This window comes from Engystomops pustulosus, chromosome 4 (genome assembly GCF_040894005.1).
Source record: "Engystomops pustulosus chromosome 4, aEngPut4.maternal, whole genome shotgun sequence".
NCBI lineage: Eukaryota > Metazoa > Chordata > Amphibia > Anura > Leptodactylidae > Engystomops > Engystomops pustulosus.
The window spans coordinates 38,277,348-38,296,984 of record NC_092414.1 but is presented as its reverse complement, the minus strand read 5'-3'; the positions used below and the strand labels follow the sequence as shown (position 1 = coordinate 38,296,984).

The 19,637-nt window shown below is 40.7% G+C and overlaps 1 protein-coding gene across 14 annotated transcripts in view; it reads left to right on the top strand.

Moving 5' to 3' along the window:
* The window catches only part of LOC140126356 (protocadherin alpha-C2-like), a 217,662-nt gene that overhangs the window by 154,862 nt on the left and 43,163 nt on the right, over positions 1-19,637 (top strand). Inside the window, exon 1 of one of the 14 annotated variants that reach the window (XR_011854818.1) lies at positions 6,202-9,393. The exons of 10 other annotated variants lie outside the window; for them this stretch is intronic. Coding sequence is in view for 3 of the 4 variants with exons in the window: in XM_072145731.1 (XP_072001832.1) it covers positions 6,760-9,393 (2,634 nt within the window). In the remaining variant the exon portion in view is untranslated. Of the gene's footprint in view, positions 1-6,201; positions 9,394-19,637 lie in introns of those variants that run through there. 3 more of the 14 variants (XM_072145731.1, XM_072145730.1, XM_072145729.1) reach the window with 3 other exon arrangements.

The following is a 19,637-nucleotide window of genomic DNA, read 5'->3' as shown; positions in this document are numbered from 1 at the left end:
CCTACAGAACCTATGTAGAAAAAGACGGCTCAGACAGCAAACTTACTCAGAAGGTCCTGCCCTATGATTTGCGGCCTTGGCCATGTTTGATAGCTGCTGAATCAATGACTAGCACACGACCAAAAAGTACATTCGTGTGAATGGAGACTTAGATATTGATTTTTTTTATTAATGTAGCTTGGCAGATTTAAATTCATTCATTTATTTTATATGTTGTTTAATATTTCTAGGTCCTTTTCTACCTTCTGGAATTTGAGAATAGGCCATTATTAACTACAATAGACATGTTCTTATGGTAGACCTAAACAATACACATTTTTTATCTTGAGATAATGTTTCCTACTGCTACACTATTACAGAATACTTTACTTCTATAATTTGAAAATATTTTTTTCTTAATGAAATGGGAAATATGAATTCAGCTTTCACTGTATTTGGAGAATGCATCTAAATACTTAGTTTATTAGCAATCAAGATAGGATGAGCAGACTTGAAGTTTCCATTTGGGTGCAGGTGCGTCCTGCGGACATATTGGGGCAGATTTACTTACTACAGCCATGGCTAGTAGTTATGGACGTCAATTTGCCAGATTGGCTGTTCGGCTGCCAAACCAACAATGTGTCAGGGTCAGGAAGGATGCACCGTAACCCTAAATGCAAACGTCAAGTCCACTCATCTCTACTAGTCAGATCTTCTGATGGAACTTCTTTATTAAATTCTAGTTTTTTTCCACTGTGGAAGGGCCATTTTAACATATTGCAGAGCCTAGTGCAGCTTATACAAAAGTGGGCCCTTAATTTATACTGAGGGAAACCCCTATATACAAGATAAGAGTAGCAGTACTGTGATGCCCCCAGTCCATGCATACAGGAAAGGAGTAGTCATGCTGTGATGTCCCTATATATACAGTATAAGAAAAACACTACTAAAATACTAAAAATACAATTATAGGATAAGAATACTATTCATGTGCTGGGCCCATATATACAGCATAGGAGTAGCTGTACCACACAGTGCAGATACAGGATTGGAGTAGTAGTACTGTACTATGCCCATATATACAGTATAAGTGTAGGTATACCGTGTAGCACCAATACAGGGCAGGAGAAGTGCATTAGTAATGTGCTGTTCCCACATATACAGGATAGATGTATGTGTACTATTCAGTGCAGATACAGAACAGGATTAGTAGTACTGTGCTGTACTCATATATACAGGATTGGAGTAGTAGTAATGTGCTGTACTCATATATACAGGATTGGAGTAGTAGTAATGTGCTGTACTCATATATACAGGATTGGAGTAGTAGTAATGTGCTGTACTCATATATACAGGATTGGAGTAGTAGTAATGTGCTGTTCCCACATGTAAAGAATAAATGTAGGTATACTATGAAGTGCAGATACAGGACAGGAGAAGAGTAGTAGTACTTTGCTGTACTCATATATACAGGATTAGAGTAGTAGTAGTAATGTGCTGTACACATATATACAGGATTGGAGTAGTAGTATTGTGCAGTGCTCATATATACAGGATTGGAGTAGTAGTACTGTGCTGTACTCATATATACAGGATTGGAGTAGTAGTAATGTGCTGTACTCATATATACAGGATTGGAGTAGTAGTACTGTGCTGTACTCATATATACAGGATTGGAGTAGTAGTACTGTGCTGTACTCATATATACAGGATTGGAGTAGTAGTACTGTGCTGTACTCATATATACAGGATTGGAGTAGTAGTAGTGTGCTGTACTCATATATACAGGATTGGAGTAGTAGTACTGTGCTGTACTCATATAAACAGGATTGGAGTAGTAGTACTGTGCTGTATTCATATATACAAGATTCTACAGGATCTATTTATCTATCTAAAAAAAACTAAGGCAGAAAAATGCTTCATGTAGAAGCTGAAATGTTGCTATGTGTGAAATAAATCCACTTGTTTTTTCATCCACTACATGGAGAGCTGCAGAATTCTTTGTATCCATCTTTCTATGTGTTTGGGGTGTGTCTATACTAAGTCAGACACTGTTTTAATATGTCTTACTATGTAGGTTTTGTTCATTATTTCTTGAATATGGTGTAAGTACTGAAAGATAAAATAATAAAGAAGGATTATGTGGCATGGTCATGAGCAGGGAGTTTAGAAAAACCTATAAAAAAATGAAAAAAATAGGTGCTGCATGCACACGAAATCCTGTACTCCTCCACAGCGCCTCTGCTGGTCCCCACTGGTACTGCAGCAAGGGTGTCACATGTATCAGCCAATCACTGGCCTCACTGGTTGTATACTGTATATATAGGAATTGCCAATTCAACCACAAATCTTCTGCTGTGGTCACATGTTGTGTACTATGTGTCATCTCTGCAGGCCGGCCAGAGACCCCCTAAGAGATGCTGCTGGAATGACATCATTTTTTGGACATATGCCAGACAACATGGATAAATTAAATGGATTATTGTGAAATTCACTCTGGATATTTGCAGACTGTACTCCCTGTATACAGTATAATGTGTAATTCATATTTAGGGGTGTATATTTCTGGCAACACAGGAACTGTTTGTGGCTAAATATTCCTTGTTACATACAATAACATGGAATGACAAATTTGTGGTTGCCCTGATAGTAAATCCACATGTGTTTGGACATTGGGTTATGTTTCTTACCCTCAATATCTCCTATGTGTTTGTATATCAGTACTTGAATTGCCTCAAGGTTTTGCCAATGTAATCTGCTGGGAGTGAACACAACGCCCTCTGTGGCACAATTAATGAAGTTCTGTATCTGGTAGCACTCTCCCATTAATGCACTGCTGACAATTATAGAAGGTCTCACAAATACTCAAGCAGAACAGTGTCCACATTGAGATGTTCCCATGGTCCTCCTGTCCACCTTAAGGTTGGAAACTAGGGACCCGCAAATCCTTGAGGTGCTCCCTCTCCAGTATGGTTAAACCATAAATGATTTTATATCCTATATTAATAATATGGTGATAATCTTTACTATAGGATGTTATCTATAGGTATTACTATTTGATCCGAAAAAAAGTGTTTTCTAATGCCAGGTAAATGAGGTAAATGAAAGTGTTTGCCACTGCTGGGTGGGATAAATGAGGTGCGCTCATAAAATGATTCAGAATACCATCACCATCGTAGGGTTTGAAAAAAGGATCAAATGATCCTTAGAAAAGAGACTGAATAGACCTATAGATTAAATATGAGTAAATCAGCAGGTATAGATTAACTAGATACCATTAAAGTCTAGTTATAATCTTTACTATTCATGGTATATACGGTTATTATTAAGGTGCTCAAAGTGAAAGTGCCTGTTACTACCAGACAGAACTACTGGGGTAAAAGGTGCCTGTTACTACCAGGCGGAATTACTGAGGTATATAAAAATTTATTCATAATACCGAATTATCAATGTAGAGACTGAGCAATTATTTTTACATATTATACTGCCTGATTTAGTCAATGCTGCAGGGAAAACGCTCTTGTCATCTGCAGTCACTGGGAAATAGGAATTATCTTTATAAGCCTCTAAGTTTACATTTGAGTCTGTTCCAATTCTAGTAGTTTCTACTGAGCCACAACAGTACAAGACCAGTTACCAGAAGTAATTGTATAACCACAGGAACGTGCAAAAAGTATGGACTGCCAGTAGTAATTACAGAGCCACAAATGTAAAAAATTGCAAAATGGATTCCTGATCTGTGTTATTATTTAGGAGGTATGTACTCCTCTCTATTTGCCCCTTGTTTGTCCCCCTTTGTATGTATTATCATCAGCTTTGAAGTGACTTTTCTGATGTTTTGGTCATGGTCATATGTTGGGGAATAATGGCCACGCCCCACCATACATCATCACTGACATCTCAGAATGTGATTGGATAAGAGAGGGGGCCCGCCCGGTAGGTTGGGCATGCATCCCTAATAAATATGAGCAGGCTCAGGGCGCGCCAGGCCTAGTGTCAATGCCACCAATGCTATATGATAATAGTAGCTATGTAGCACCTTTACAGCCAGTGTGACCCCTGTGAAATCTAGGCAGAGAGGAAAGGTGCAGGGTCATCATTTATTAGGGCTCATTGGACCTGGCAATCAGATTAGTGTTAGTGTTAGATTAGAATAGGCCTGGAGTGGAGGCGTAAAATATATTAGGCAGAACCAGCCATAGTGTCACCTAGTCAGGGCTGCACATCATTATACGTGTGTCCAATTTTTTAGCATGAGCTCATATTTTATGAACCACTAATAAAGGTTACATTTGATCATTTTCCCACAAGTGCCTCTACTACACGCGGTGACACGTGTATAATCTGGGAGGGTGTAAGATCTGCTGATAATGAATGTCAATAATGGTAAATGGCTAACCTGCCAGCGAAGCCGGGCACCACCATTTGGAGGAGGATTGTCGCATACCGATGACCTCATCAGAAGCGACGACCCTACATAAAATGGTTTCACGCGCTCGCCTGCAGTAGTTTCGATGCAGTTGGTCATTTTTAGGGTGCGTTTTGGTTGTGTTTTCTTTGCCTTTTGAGACGCATTACAACAGCTGATTTGCCTAATTATATTTGCATTTACAAAACGCAATGTAAATGGGATGTTAACACTTGCATTAACATTGTGTTTACAAAGCATTTTGTAAATGCAAATGTTGACAGTAATGTAATTGGGCAAATCACCTCTCCTCAGCTGTTGTAATGCATTTTAAAACGGAACCAAAACGCACTGTGTAACCGCGCCCTTAAGCTGCATATAAACAGTCATTTCCAGCACTGATCACGGGTAATACTGGATGGGATCCCACGTAATACTGGATGGGATCCCACCTGAACAGGATTTTTAAATTTGGGTTTGCCCGAACCCGACTTTCAACAGATCTGCTTATCCCTAATCCTGCCTTCTAAGAACCATAAACTGTGACAGCTTTTTATTGTGTATCATATATTTTTAACACATTTTGTACATTATAACCCAATTTTTGCATGGCCTCTGTTTTAGCATTTTTGGGAGTGTAAATTGCCATAGAAAAGATAGACCTCAGTCCTGAGTCCTTTCATGCTCGTTATCTGCACGTGAAAAACACATTGAAAATTTGTGTGAAAAACTGAGACACTGAACAAACTCTGACTGAAAACTGATTGAACTCTGATGAAAAATGTCAGTTTTTCACTGACCAAACCCTGATCGCACCCTGATCAGACTCTGATGTGATCTGCAATGCAAGTGTGTGTTTCGCTATATATTTAGCATGTTGTGGCTGTCTTAAAATTTCTACCCGAAGAGCAGATTTTTGGTGATTTCAGTTTTAATGATTTTATGATGATTTATTCACGTGAACATAAGAATAGTATCATAGTATATAAGGCTGGAAGGAGACGCAAGTCCATCAAGTCCAACCTTCAAGAATTAAATAAATGTTTTATCCCCATAACCCGTGATATTTTTTCTCTCCAGAAAGTCATCCAGGCCTCTCTTGAACATGTACATAGAGTCCACCATAACAACCTCCTGCGGCAGAGAGTTCCATAGTCTCACTGCTCTTACAGTAAAGTACCTTTGTCTATGTTGATGGTAGAATCGCCTCTCCTCTAGGCGTAGAGGATGCCCCCTTGTCCTGGTCACAGGCCTAGGTATAAAAAGATCTTTGGAGAGATCCTTGTACTGTCCATTCAGGTATTTGTACATTGTAATGAGGTCTCCCCTCAGTCGTCTTTTTTCTAAACTGAATAATCCCAAATTTTGTAATCTGTCAGTGTATTCTAGTCCCCCCATTCCCCTAATAATCCTGGTTGCTCTCCTCTGCACCCGTTCCAGCTCTACTATATCCTTTTAATACACTGGTGCCCAAAACTGTACACAATATTCCATGTGTGGTCTGACCAGGGATTTGTGGTCTGACCAGGGACTGTACACATGTTCATTTATTACATTTAGGAGGCGTGTAACAAATTATTCTCTGTTTGGGGCACATTGCATAAAAATGTATTTTCATGGTAAACAATCTCATTATTAGAATCATAACTGCATGAAGGCGCCTGTGTCTATGAACTCCTTAATGCAGTTTTAAAAATGGGACAAGTGTTTTCAATGATATATGGTTTTCCAGAAACACCTGGCACGGAAAGGGTTAAGCCAGCATTTACCGAGTAACACCCTTCTGTAAAGAGCACACACTCATGGTGGGTGTACCGGAGAATAGAATAGTCCCCAGGGGGTTACAAATCCTCTATGAATGTAGCAATACAAGCGGCAGTGGATGCAGCGCCTGTCATTGTCACGTTCCTGAAAAGCCTTGCATCTGCATCGCCTGACATGGAGAATGAGGGGACGGGTTTCACCCTTCAGTTCCCCTCTCCTGCCCTTGTCTGTGGGATTTAGCTGACATCTTCTTCAGCCATCGCCATGACACGCTGCTTCTCTCCTCGCTGCCTGCATTTCTCTGGGATCTGATGCAACCATTAGCTAACAGGCTGTGATGTGTGCGGCTCTGGATTGCTGACGTGTAGCTTTCTGCACTGCCAGCACGGAGGGGCTGCTCCACATTGGATTTCTTTGTGTGCTGATCCTGCTGCTGCTGCTGCTATCTGATGCTGGGCTATGGCGGGCGCTGTCCACACCGGGCAGTGCTGAAGGCATCCACCTCCCAGGTGATGAGCCCATGCTAGGCTTCTGCCAGCCCCCGCCCCTGCTGCTGCTGCTGCCATCTCTGAACGGGCCCCATCTCTTCCTGCAGAACAAAGCAATGGATGCAAAAGGAATCCGGCCGCCACCAGCACAGACCCCCGGCTCACCCCCAGCAATGCCTGCTGGCCACACATGGTAACCTGACAGCTGTGGGCACAGAGGGCATAGGATGTGAGGGCAGGGCAGGGTGGGGAGGGGTCGGACTGTTCTCTTCTGTCATGGCTTGTATAGGGCTGTGGTCCAGGGGGCTCCTTGTGTTAGTGGTATTGAGCCTGGTAAGGGGACAGCTTAGGTATTCGGTCAAGGAGGAGGTAAACCATGGGGCATTTGTGGGCAATGTGGTGAGTGACCTAGGTCTGGATGTGAAGCAGATACCCACCAGGGGGTTCAGGATCACTTCTGGTAACAACAAGCAGTATTTTGATGTGAACCTGGGTAATGGGGTCTTATTTGTTAATAGGACTATAGATCGGGAGAGTCTGTGTGGTCCCAGCACCCCCTGTATCATAAGCCTAGGGGTGGTGATAGAGAACCCTGTAGAGGTGCACAATCTGGAGGTGGAGATATTAGACATCAATGACAACGCACCTCAATTCCCTAGAAATGACTACCATCTCGAGATCAGTGAGTCAGCTGTGCCAGGGGCTAGGTTTCCTATTGAGAGCGCACAAGACCCTGACATAGGCACCAACTCCATTCAGTCCTACAAGTTGAGTGACAATGATCATTTTGCACTCGACTTAAAGACTTTCAGTGGTAACAGCAAGCTTATAGAGATTGTGCTGAAGAAATCCCTAGACAGGGAGCAGAAAGCCCTTCACCAGCTGCTGCTCACTGCCATAGATGGAGGAAGCCCAGCCAAGTCCGGCACTGCCCAGATCTCTATACGTGTTATGGACACAAATGACAACACTCCATTTTTTGACAAGTCCACCTACAAAGCCAGCTTGCTTGAGAATTCACCAGCTGGCACCTTAGTAGTTAAGTTAAATGCATCAGATCCTGATGAAGGATCTAATGGTGAAGTGATGTATTCATTCAGCAGTTATACCCCCCAGAAAGTAAGACAGCTATTCAGCATTGAGCCAAAAACTGGGGAAGTGAGGGTAAATGGTGCTTTAGACTATGAGAGGTCCTCATCTTATGAGATTTATATCCAAGCCATTGATAGAGGCCCTGTATCTATGACAGGACACTGTAAGGTGTTGGTTGAGGTGGTTGATGCCAATGACAATGCACCAGAGATAGTGGTGACCTCCAATTATTCTCCAATTTCGGAGAACTCACAAGTAGATACAGTTGTGGCATTAATGAGTGTGACGGATAAGGATTCAGGGATCAATAAGCAGGTTAGTCTTACCATGCAGCCCAACCTACCATTCAAGCTGAGCTCCTTCAAAAACACCTACAAGCTCCTCACTGATGGGAAACTAGATCGTGAAAAGTGCTCTTCTTATAATGTAACAATCACCGCTACAGATTCTGGAGTCCCAGCTCTGTCATCTGAGAAAACTCTGTATGTGCAAGTGTCAGACGTGAATGATAACCCTCCAGTATTTGAGCAGTCCTCCTACTCTGTCTATGTACTGGAAAACAATGCTCCAGGAGTTTCACTTTTCTCTGTAAAAGCCATGGATCCAGATGCCAATGAGAATGCATTTGTATCGTATTTACTCCTCCAAAGTGAGGGCGTGCCTGTTTCCTCTTATGTTTCCATTAAGTCAGATAATGGTACTATTTATGCCGTTCAGTCATTTGACTATGAAAAACTTCGAGAATTTCGCTTTGTTGTCCAGGCACAGGATGCTGGGAACCCGTCGCTTAGCAGTTCTGCTACTGTAAATGTATTTATCTTGGATCAAAATGATCATGCCCCAACAATTCTGTATCCAGCTCCAAGTAGTACGAGGTCTATTGAGATGATCCCTCGTGCAGCAGATGCTGACTATCTGGTGACAAAAGTCATCGCTGTGGATTCTGATTCGGGACAGAATGCTTGGCTGTTTTATAGTTTGGGCAAAGCCACAGATCCGAAACTTTTTAAGGTGTCTTTACATACAGGAGAAATAAGGACTACAAGGAAAGTTGTAGATGACACTATAGCAAGCTACAATGTGACTGTCATTGTTAAAGACAATGGGGAACCACCTCTTACTTCATCTACTACAGTAAGCATTGCTGTGGTGGATAGGATTTCAAAAATTGTCCCAAACTCGCAACGGCACGAAAAAAGCAACACAGGTTATTCAGATATCACTCTTTATTTGATTATTGGTTTATGTTCTATTTCCTTTTTATTTATTTTAACCCTAATAATAATTTCTATTCTAAAATGCTGCAAGTGTAATGGCAATGCAGAACCTTGCTGTGCTTGTTGCTGTGGTGTTCCCAACCAGAACCCTACTGAGATGTACAAACAAGCCAACAACAACATCGAAACTAGGCTGCCACCCGGATCAAAGGCACAGCCTCATTTCATTGAAGTTAGAGGGAATGGATCACTTACCAAGACTTACTGCTACAAGGCCTGTATGACTGCAGGATCGGGAAGTGACACATTTATGTTTTATAACACTGGGATTCCAGTAGGTACCCTTCCACAGGCTGTGATCGCCGACAGAAACCTGAAAAGATTAAGTGGACAAAGTTTCCAAAACTTAATCATCTTAAAAAGTGAAACAACTACTCCGGTAGAGGTGAGACCTGTCCCTTTATGCTTCTTAATATTGACCTGTTGTGTTTTTCTGCCTGTGTCTTCTACACATATTTGTGCATAATATTATTAATATTTTCAAAATTTTAAAAGATCAACAATATTTATTCATGTAGGTTACATCTGGTACATCTGACACATATGGTTCTGTAAATATTACTCATATAAATATCACATACCAGGGTTGGTTCCTCTGTTATATAGAAATAAAAGGTAATACAGTAAATAAATATTTTTCCTGAAAAATCCAGAAAAGTTTTTTTGCAGGTACAGGTAGTTTTTGCAGAAAGTTTCTTATCCATGTAGGTTCTCCTCCTATGACTACTTCAATTTAAGTATTAGAGTATTAGTTGGAGCCCAGTCTTATAATCTGTTTAATATTGTGACATTTAATATATGTAAAAATATTTAACGATGTTAAACACGTTTTTTGGTTTTCTTTTCAGCTGTTATTGTGCTCTGAGCTTGTTACCGACCAGCAAACAAACTAGAACCACACTGCATCCAAAGGTTGAAAAACATGGCTGCTATCTTCCCAAAGCAAAACACCTGACCATGGTTTGTGGCAGTATTGCAGCTCCTGACCAATCATAGTTAGGAGAAGAGATGTTTTTGAAATAAAGCATCTGTGGTTTTCAACCTCTGTACAATTCCTTTAAGACCACTCCCTCCCCTTATAATTCTTATGAGAATGGCCTTAAAGGAAACCTACCACCATGGTCCTACCTATTAAGGAAGATCTGGTGGGAGGTGCCTCTATTGGATGTGAGGATACCCCATGTAGGGGCTAATCCCCACTTCCCTTGTATCTTTTTATAACTTTTATTTCCATAATATGCTAATTTTCTAAGGAGGCTACTGGGGCGTAGAGTAGTCGAAGCTGAGGATACACAGTGCGGCTAGTCCACGTCCCAGTAGCCTCTTGCTAACAGATATCTTCTGCACACAGCTACAAGGAGCTGCACGTGCTTGTCAGCGAAGCCAGCATTCTGCACATGCACAGAACGCAGGCCCACGGCTGCATGGTCACTGCTCCAAAGCCGGAGCTACTGCGCATGCACAGAACTCAGGCTTTGCAGGCAAGGGTGCATAGCTCCTTGTAGCTGCGTGCCACAAGTATCTGGTAGGAGGATCAAAGAGGCTACTGGGGTGTGGAGTAGCCACACAGTGTAGCCTCAGCTCTGGCTGCTCTATGCCCCAGTAGCCTCTTTAGAAAATTAACTTTTATTTCCCTAATATACTATAAAAAATACAGCTATCCTCACGTACAATAGAGGCACCTACCACCTGATTTACCTTAAGAATCTCATAAGAATAAACAGGAGAGTGTGGTTCTGGCTCATACATAAGAAGTATAAATTGGGAATTCAGCAAAAGGTACAATTTCACCGTTTTATTGTGCTACTTTAAGGTAAAAGATAAAGTGGTATTCCTATTTACAGGATATTCCATCACAGTTTTAAAGGAACAGTTCCCTTCTCAGGGTACATTTAGACGGCCGGCTGTGGGGTGGTATATGTGGCAGCAAATTTGAGGCCGCTTATAAGTACCCATAGATGGCAGTCTGGAAGTGGTATGCTGCATGCGGGGGGCGGGCATATGGATGTGTAAATGTACCCTTAGACTCCCATCTCTAAATAGTACCCAATCTTGTGGAGGTGGCTATGATAACCGAAATGGTCAAGCTCTTTTGCTGCCCATATTTTTGCAATCATGGGAACTACATATTTGCATATCCTGTGGAAAATCTTCAATTCCTACTGTATAATTATCCCTGGCTGTATACAAACATTTCTCTCTGTGCAATAGCAGCACTGATACTGTGACAACTGTTTCCGGTGCTGCTGTTTGGTCATGATGCAAGGACTCCCATCCTGCGCAATGTGTTCATTATGTGGGATCTGACCTGCACACGGGTCTGATTCCACAGACTGAACACATTTGTATATAGCTAGCCAAATACTTATGGGTTTACGCCCCAGGATACTATCAGAAGTTAGTAAACAATGACTAATCAGTCACCACTGGACAGCCTATATAAGGCTGAACAGACCACATGATCCCTGTTTCCTATAAATGCATATGACATGTCTAACACTTTGCTCTCAGAGCTTTCATTGCTTACTAACTTGTCTATTCTGGTAGTATCCTGGGGGTGTAAACGAATATGTATAAGTACTTCCTTAGGATTCCAGGAAATGAAAATGTTGGTAAGTCTTTAGTATGTTAGGTGGACCGGGGCGATCATTCCCCCACCCGGCCACCCCATGCCTGGCCTGGCCTGCTCTTCAATCCGTCATGCCCAGAACAAATGGCGGTGATGGGGCTTATTACATGACTTCTCCACCAAATAACCGGTAGAGAAGGCATTGTTTTTCAATAAACTGGTATTATTTCATGCCATGTGTTTTATTGTAGCCCTGAAAAACTTTCATGTAGAAAATTTTACAAGCAGCCATCTGTTAAATGGATCTTCCATAACGTATTCTTGGGCTTTGTCACCTTAGTTACGGTAGTTTTCTTTTTGTGGAACGACCCAGTGTTCATTTGCACAGATTTCATAGAATTCTTAGCATGAAATTAAGAATTTATTGCAATAAAATGTAGTTAGAAAGGTTAGGAAAGAACACCAAATAAGGGCTAGAGAAAATGTGTGAATGAATTATGGAACATGTGCAGGGAACTGTGTTACTCTTCAGTCTGCCAACTATCTTTGAGGTCTTGGCGGCAGACAAGTAATAAACTTACATCTGTTCTTCCCCTTCTAGAGGACGGCACTTAATGGCTTTGTCTTTAGTCATTCGTCTGTGCACCAAATCCTTAATAGTCTCCGTATAAATCCTATAGTACGAAAGGACAAATCAATAGTTTATATTGTATGTCTGACAGTATTTCAGTGCAGGGCTCTTCCGTTTCATCTACTTTAGTGTAACAAGACGCCTGCTGGTTTATCGCTTTAACCTGTTTTTCCGCTGTGGCTCAGAACTGCAAAGCATCTTCACATGCAATATTCACATTTCTGCTTCCACATCACAGGACATTGATGTTCTCTGTTTTTTGCTATTAATATTGTATTTTTGAAAAAATAAAAAGTTTAACTTAAAGAGAAATAGCCACTATAATGGGAGTATATAGGATATTACCTAGAGGTTTATATGTTGGTTAAAGAAAATGGAAATTTAAAAGAAATTTAGGGTCCTGTGAATTTTCGGTCACTAACTGCAAATATTAATACAGTTTATATTCAGGTTTAAGCACAAAAAATGTGCTGAAAAAAACCACACTTGGCTTATACTCCTACTTCTAAAAAAGAAAAAACTCAATACTCACCTATCCGACGCCCCCTGCAGGTCCTCTTCTTGCTTCCAGTGGCAGGTCTGTGTGTGCTGGCCGCACACGCACTATGATGTCAGTAAGTGGATGAATTCATAGTCTGTGCATGGCCAATGCATACAGACCTGCCACTGAAAGCAAGAAGAGGACCTGCGGGGGGCATCAAGTGACTGAGGTTTTTTTTTATGTGCTGGGCATACTGAGTGGCTATATAATGAGGGCATGCACAAGCTATATATGGGGGGGGATGGGCTGGTTATTTAATGGGAGCAAGGGCTAGCTATATACTGGAGGGCAGGGGCATGGGCTAGCAATATACCGGGGCTGGCTAGCTATATATTGGGGATATGGGCTGCCTAGATATTGGGGAGCAATTGGGGTTGGCTACCTATGTACTGTATGCAGGCTTTGACCAATGCATTTCCCACCCTAGGTTTTCCCATTTTTTGTGGTAAAATAAGGTATCTTTGCTTAAATTCGGGTCAGCTTATACTCGAGTATATAGAGTACCTTTTTGTATTTTCTCCATTAGTTTTGCAAAGATTAGAGAATGGAATGTAACTTCTTTATAGAACACCCTTCAAATATGTAGGCCTCCTGCACAAGCCCATTGTTTTGGGGTATATGCTTGTCATTGTTTTAATGGCTAGCACACAACCCCATGTTTTTCTGTGGGCCAATACACATGACAGCCCCATTTGTTACCCAACTACTGGAGTACTAAAATTCCAAGAGCAAGTTATATTTCTGCTTGAGTTTGCAGCTTGGGAAGTCTTTCCTGTACAGGTAGCCATAACTTAAGTACTAAAAAGAGGATGGGTTTGCTCACTATGACACGTTGGTTGTGCTAAAAAAAAACCTCCTAGTGATCAACTTGGGGCATTGTCGTTCTGTCATTTGTGATATGAGGATGGATTGTGTCTGGCAGAGAGACTATGATGTGGATCCACCTTTATTATGCAATCCCTCATAGAAAGAATTTGTTATATCGATACACCTAATAGTACCCAATGTTGCGCATAGGGGGTCTACATTATGAAATAGAGGAAAAGGTTGTAGGGTAAGGAAGAACAACTTCTATGTGGAAAATGGTGAATAGTTAAATCAAAGTTGATAATGTTATTATTTCGGGGTTTTTTTATATTTAAGACAGAAAAAACAAGTTTTATAAGTTGTAGAATAATATTATTTTGCTTTACGGATAAGTGGCCTTAAACCCTGGAAAAGATCCACCAGTTCCATCAGCAGGACTGTATATTGATTTCTTATTATACTTGAAATTCAAAGTGAAGGCTCCACAGATTCTTAGCTCATATTTTCTTCTGCTTTGTTAATACATAATATAATTACCAATGTGCTAATCAGTGGCATTGGTAGGGTAGTAGAAGATCTGGGACATGGGCCCCATGCATATGTTTTGAATTTTTAGTAGCAGTGAGAGCCGTACCCACCACCCTCACATGTGCTTACACGAAAAAACAACAATATCCAGTGACAGCAGGTCATGTGTCCTTGGATTGTAATTGTTCTCGTTCCTTATCTTCTCTATTAGGTCCAGACCACCAGGTATCTTCTCCCAATCAAATGTCCTTTCTTTGGGGTGTCACTTGTTTTACACTTTACAATTGTCCCTTCCATCCTGGCCCCCTAACAGTGTGATCCTTCTTGTACTACTAATACTGACCCCCAAATAATGTAATAGTGCTACAGAGAGCGCAACCCTGAAAATACTAGTAATGCACAAATTATTTTACCTATTGTATCATGTAAAATCCCCTATTGTATGCCCCACACTGTAAAATAATGCCATCATTATCATTCCTACCTTGCATAGTTCCCCTTATTGTGGGCCTTTCACTTCATAATTCTTGCTTTTGTAGCTCTACACAGTATACTTGATGATTTTGGCCCCAAAACTTTGTAATGACCCCGATGTATAACCCACACATATATATATATATATACTCCAGATTCTAATTTACGCACAGTACATTGCACCTTTTGTGGCCCCCAACACTTTATTATGAACCTGTTCAATTACGATCCCACAAGTCAATGGCCCCATATTTTGCATTACATTTATCTCTTGTGGCCATTATTGTTCTACCCATCTAATAATCAACTCATCTCTATGAGCTTATCCAGATTATCACCTGGACCTTTTCACCTACTCAAAAATCTGCCATGAAAATGGATTTTTGCTGTGTATTGGGGATCTTCAACTTGTCACCTTTTGCGACGGATTCAACCTTTGCACAGCAAAGTCTCTATCCCCTTGCCACAGCAAAAATATGTCACAAAAACACAACAGAACTCAGACTGTGGTGGTATTATACAATGATTTCCAATGCTTACCCGGTAACCTCAGCAGCCATTCCACATTCTGTGGAGATAGTCTACATGTCATTTATTTATACAGATTGCTGTGGATTTTTCACAACAAATTTCACCCTTTCAATGCACAGCACCAAGCAACTAGTGGTAAATCTCTTAATACCATAGTAACCCTGATATTGATAATAAGGACAAAAAGAAAATTGTGCCATTAATACCAAAAAATCAAAAGATACATGGAATACATGGCCTGGAATAATAATGCATTGCTTCTGACAGATTGCAAATATCTCTTGTTTGGGATATTTCTTCATACTTTTTATTCAGAATAAGGCCCCTTGCAAGTGTGATACATCGAACTTGCATCACATTTGTAGCATGCGCTTGCTAGAACCCATGGCTCAAGACCGGAGCTGAACTGACATGATGAGTTCAGTTCCAGTCTTCAGTGTTCAGGCCAGTGTTTCCAGCCAGTGCACTCTGTATTCGATACATCACACTCACAATTGTATAAGGATTTAAATCGAGTATGCACTGGGAGAGGGACAAGGGCAGGGCTTGCCGTTTTTACTATAAACTCTGCTATAAAACTCCAAAAAACCTGGACCTGGTCAGACCTGTCAGACCTGGTCTTAGGTCCGAACTGGCAAAGCTTGCAACCATATCATCTAAGAGGCCTGAGTAGATATATGAAATCTCAGGAAACTGTGGTGGGGGAGTGGAGTACTGAGCTGTAGGTTACACTATGGGGATTATTTACTAAGGGTCCACAAATCGTATTTCTGCCGGACTGTTCATGGTTTTCGGGATTTGTGCTGCTGGGACAGAGATTTAGCAGGGGATTATGATGCAGGTGATCAAATTTTGGAACAGCGGCACCAGCTTTCATGCGACAGAAATGGGGGGGTGGGCCGTCGGATGATCCGACTGATTCGCACTTAGCAAAGGTTAAAGGATTTAAGGTTAAAATTGTGTCGCAACCAAGCGACATACTTACATACACCGGGAAGAAGAACTCTGAAGGACCTGAGCAGGGAAGCAACACATGCAGGATATCGGGCACACAATCTTAGTGAATTGCGCCACAGTGCATTCTTGTCGGACAAGTAAATAGGATAAGTAAAAGGATGCTGCTATAGTGCTTAGGTTTTTGATTGGCAATGTGCAGGGCAGCAGCCCACTAACTGAGTGAGTAGAGCAGTGCCCAAACGGGGCGAGTACAACACCTTCCTCAACCAGCTATACCTCTCTGTTGGCGGCGTACATTCGGGGCAATGCCACTGGTGCCATTACTGTGTATACATCAGTATTATTAGTAAATGTGAATCTAGGCTTACTGGACACCGAGCAATAATAGACATATGCATCATAGAAATAAGATGGAGGCAGACAGTTCATGTACATCTTAATATTCTAGGTAATGAAATAAGGTCATTGCTAAAAGGGACACATTTATATTCCAAAGATATAGTGAGTATAGACAGAATGACAATGAACCTGCTGAGGCATTTTATATAAGGCTTTGACTTCATCGCTGCCCCAGAGATGACATTGTAAGTTGTTATTTTATTAAAGATGCTTATGGCTTAAAGTAGAATGCAACATTTTTATTTTCTTCACACCAAGTAGTTTTTCATACATGTCACTATAGCGATCTAATATTCATATAATATTTTCATACTTCTGCTAAACAGATAATAGAACATTTATGTAGTATATTGAGGCAAACATGTCTGGATATGTCCAGTGAGAGAGGTAAGGAGGGACACATCTGTATAAGCACTTTTAAGGCTAGATTCACATCTTGTCTTTCTTCGAGATAGGTTGGGAGGAATCACAACATATTTTTTACAATGAAGGGCCTCAGTTTCCTACACTATAATCATACAGTGGAATACATTCTCAGCCACTTCCCCTGGAAATTAGGAGGAGGAGAGAACATTGACAGCAGCCAATAATTTGTCAATGTTCTGGGTGTCTCCCAAGTGATGTAACTGTTCTCATTTAGACATTTACATCACAATATAGGCTCAGTGGAGGCTGGGGATGGAGGCCATACATTTGCATCCATCCCTATAGCCTCTAATGGCATCTTCTAAGTGAATACTGTGCTAGTAGCAAGCAGGATGATATAGCGCAGGCCGGTGCTTTGTTCATACATTGTTTGCTGTTGGATGCAATGTATACTGAGTAGAGAGAGGTAAAAAGGATTCCTCCATTTACCAGTATAAGTCTATGAACACATTTAGCTTGGACATTGAGAGTTTTCCTGCCGTACACCCTAAATGTGTCCACAAGACGAGATGATAATGTAGCCTTACGGATGCATTGAGGAAGTTACTATTAAATGTAAAGATTAGTCCACATTTAACTTGATCTTTAGCTTAGGTAAAGGTTCCAACTTTGAATAACATTAATCCAACAAACCTTTTATAGATAACGATTTTTAACCCACCCACCACCAGTTCAGCCAAACCCAGATACAAATAACCTACAACATCATATTTCACTTGTGATATACATATGGGGGGATATTTATCAGGACCTCTGCCAGTGGCGCAGAGGCCCTGAAATAATCGCAAATGCTAGCTTATTGCTAGCTTTTGCGATTATTTTCCCCAATCCGCCACCTTCATGCCGGCCGAGCGGGGGGGCGCGGCCGGATGGGAGTGGGCCGGCGCGGGGCGTTAATCTCCTCACGAATGAAAAGTCGCCGGTTGCGTTTTTTTCTACGCCAGGCCCTGGCGTAGGATAAACGCTGCGCAACTGCCAGCCCGATACATGTAGAGGCAGAAGCCTCTTCATGTATTGGGCTGTGAATTTGCAGCGGCGGGGCGATCATACGCTGGCGCACGAGCACCAGCGTATGATAAATATCCCCCATCATCTCATGTTCAGCTAAGAGGATGGGTAAGATTAGAGATGAGCAAAACATTTTAATTCTTTCATTGAGCTTAGCATCAGGTTTAACCCTAATACTAACCCAAATGCTAGTGCAAAAATAGTAGCAATTCAAGAAACAATATTTTTATTTAAAAAATAATTTATTTTAAAGACTGGAGGGAAATATAATGCAATTTTCAGGACTGTTGGTGCCACATTGGAAGGTCTAAAGCAAATCATCAAAAAATTTCAATTTCATTCAATGTCAAAAAATTGCTATAGTAATAATCTGACCAAAATATAGATGTATTTCAAATAAAACCAAATCTGCCTGTTAAACCGATCTGATCTGAGCATAAATTGAAAATATATTATGCCAAACACATTTTGCTAAAATATGCATGTGAAAAAAATCCAGTTCTTTAACTTTCTGTTATTTTTCTTTTTACCTAAATAAAAATAAAGTCCACCTCCTTTCTATGAGAAGCTCCTGCACCCTGTCAATAAGGTAACATTCATCATTCTCGAATCTTTCACAGACCATTCAGATCTCATGAAGATTATTCAACCAGAACTCTCCCTAATTTCATTAAATTTCTCATTAGTTTAATGTTCCCTGAATAAAGTTTAAGGTCATCTGGTTATTTATGGTCTTATCACATTAAGAAGGTTTACACAGTTCCATATAGATTGCTTATAGGTGGTACATAAAACAATTGCCTCTGATTTTAATAACAATATAGTATGCCAAAAAAATAGATCATTTTCATTTCAAAGCATTTCCAGATTTCCATTTTCAATCTAACTGAAACAGTCCCAGATGATCACGGATGTAATTTCGACCTATCGATGGAAGTTTTCAATTTTTCACAATTAAAATAAATATCCCTATTTTCCTAGTTATTAGCTGTGGTAAATTTTCTTGTTTTCTGTTTCCTGAAAATAAAGCTGTGCCAGAGAACAGGATTTCTGCGTTTTCACTTGGGCCTCAGCTTTGCCTTGTTCGCCAAATTAAGATGCATGTGTTCTGCTGACAGTTGCCGGTGTCTGTTTTCCAATCTGTCATCTTTATTTTTATCTTCATTGTGATGGGGAGAATTACTTAACAGATGACAATGTCTCTGGCTCCAAATGTCATGTTTTATTACTCAAAACAGTTTGCTACTAAGCAGGGCCTCACGGTGTATGGCTAGTGGTACAGCTGTACTAATGCCTGCATCTTGTGATAGATTTGTTCTGACCCTTAGAGGTGTTTTCTATCATGTTGCTGGAATCAGGAGAACATGACACATCCATGAAAAATCTGCAATGCTGGATGAGAATATTTGCTTTTGTTACATTGTCTTATAGGCAAATAACACATTGGAAGCTTATTTGTATATTTGCATCGCATAACGTATCAATACTTTGAATTGTCTATGTTTTACTGCCATTTTTCATTACAAATGTGGAAGTTATAAGAGGATTCACATTTGTTAGGTACTCTATTTCTATTTAATTCTCTTAATAAAAGCATGAGTAGACTACATAGTGAATACCCGGCATACCACAATACATGCAGTGAACAATGGTTGCCTACTTCCTCATTCTCGAATAGACTAAATGGGTGTGGTAGATGAGAGGAAGTCCATTTTAAACCAGTTATGACACAAAGAACGCATCTTATTCTGGTGGGAT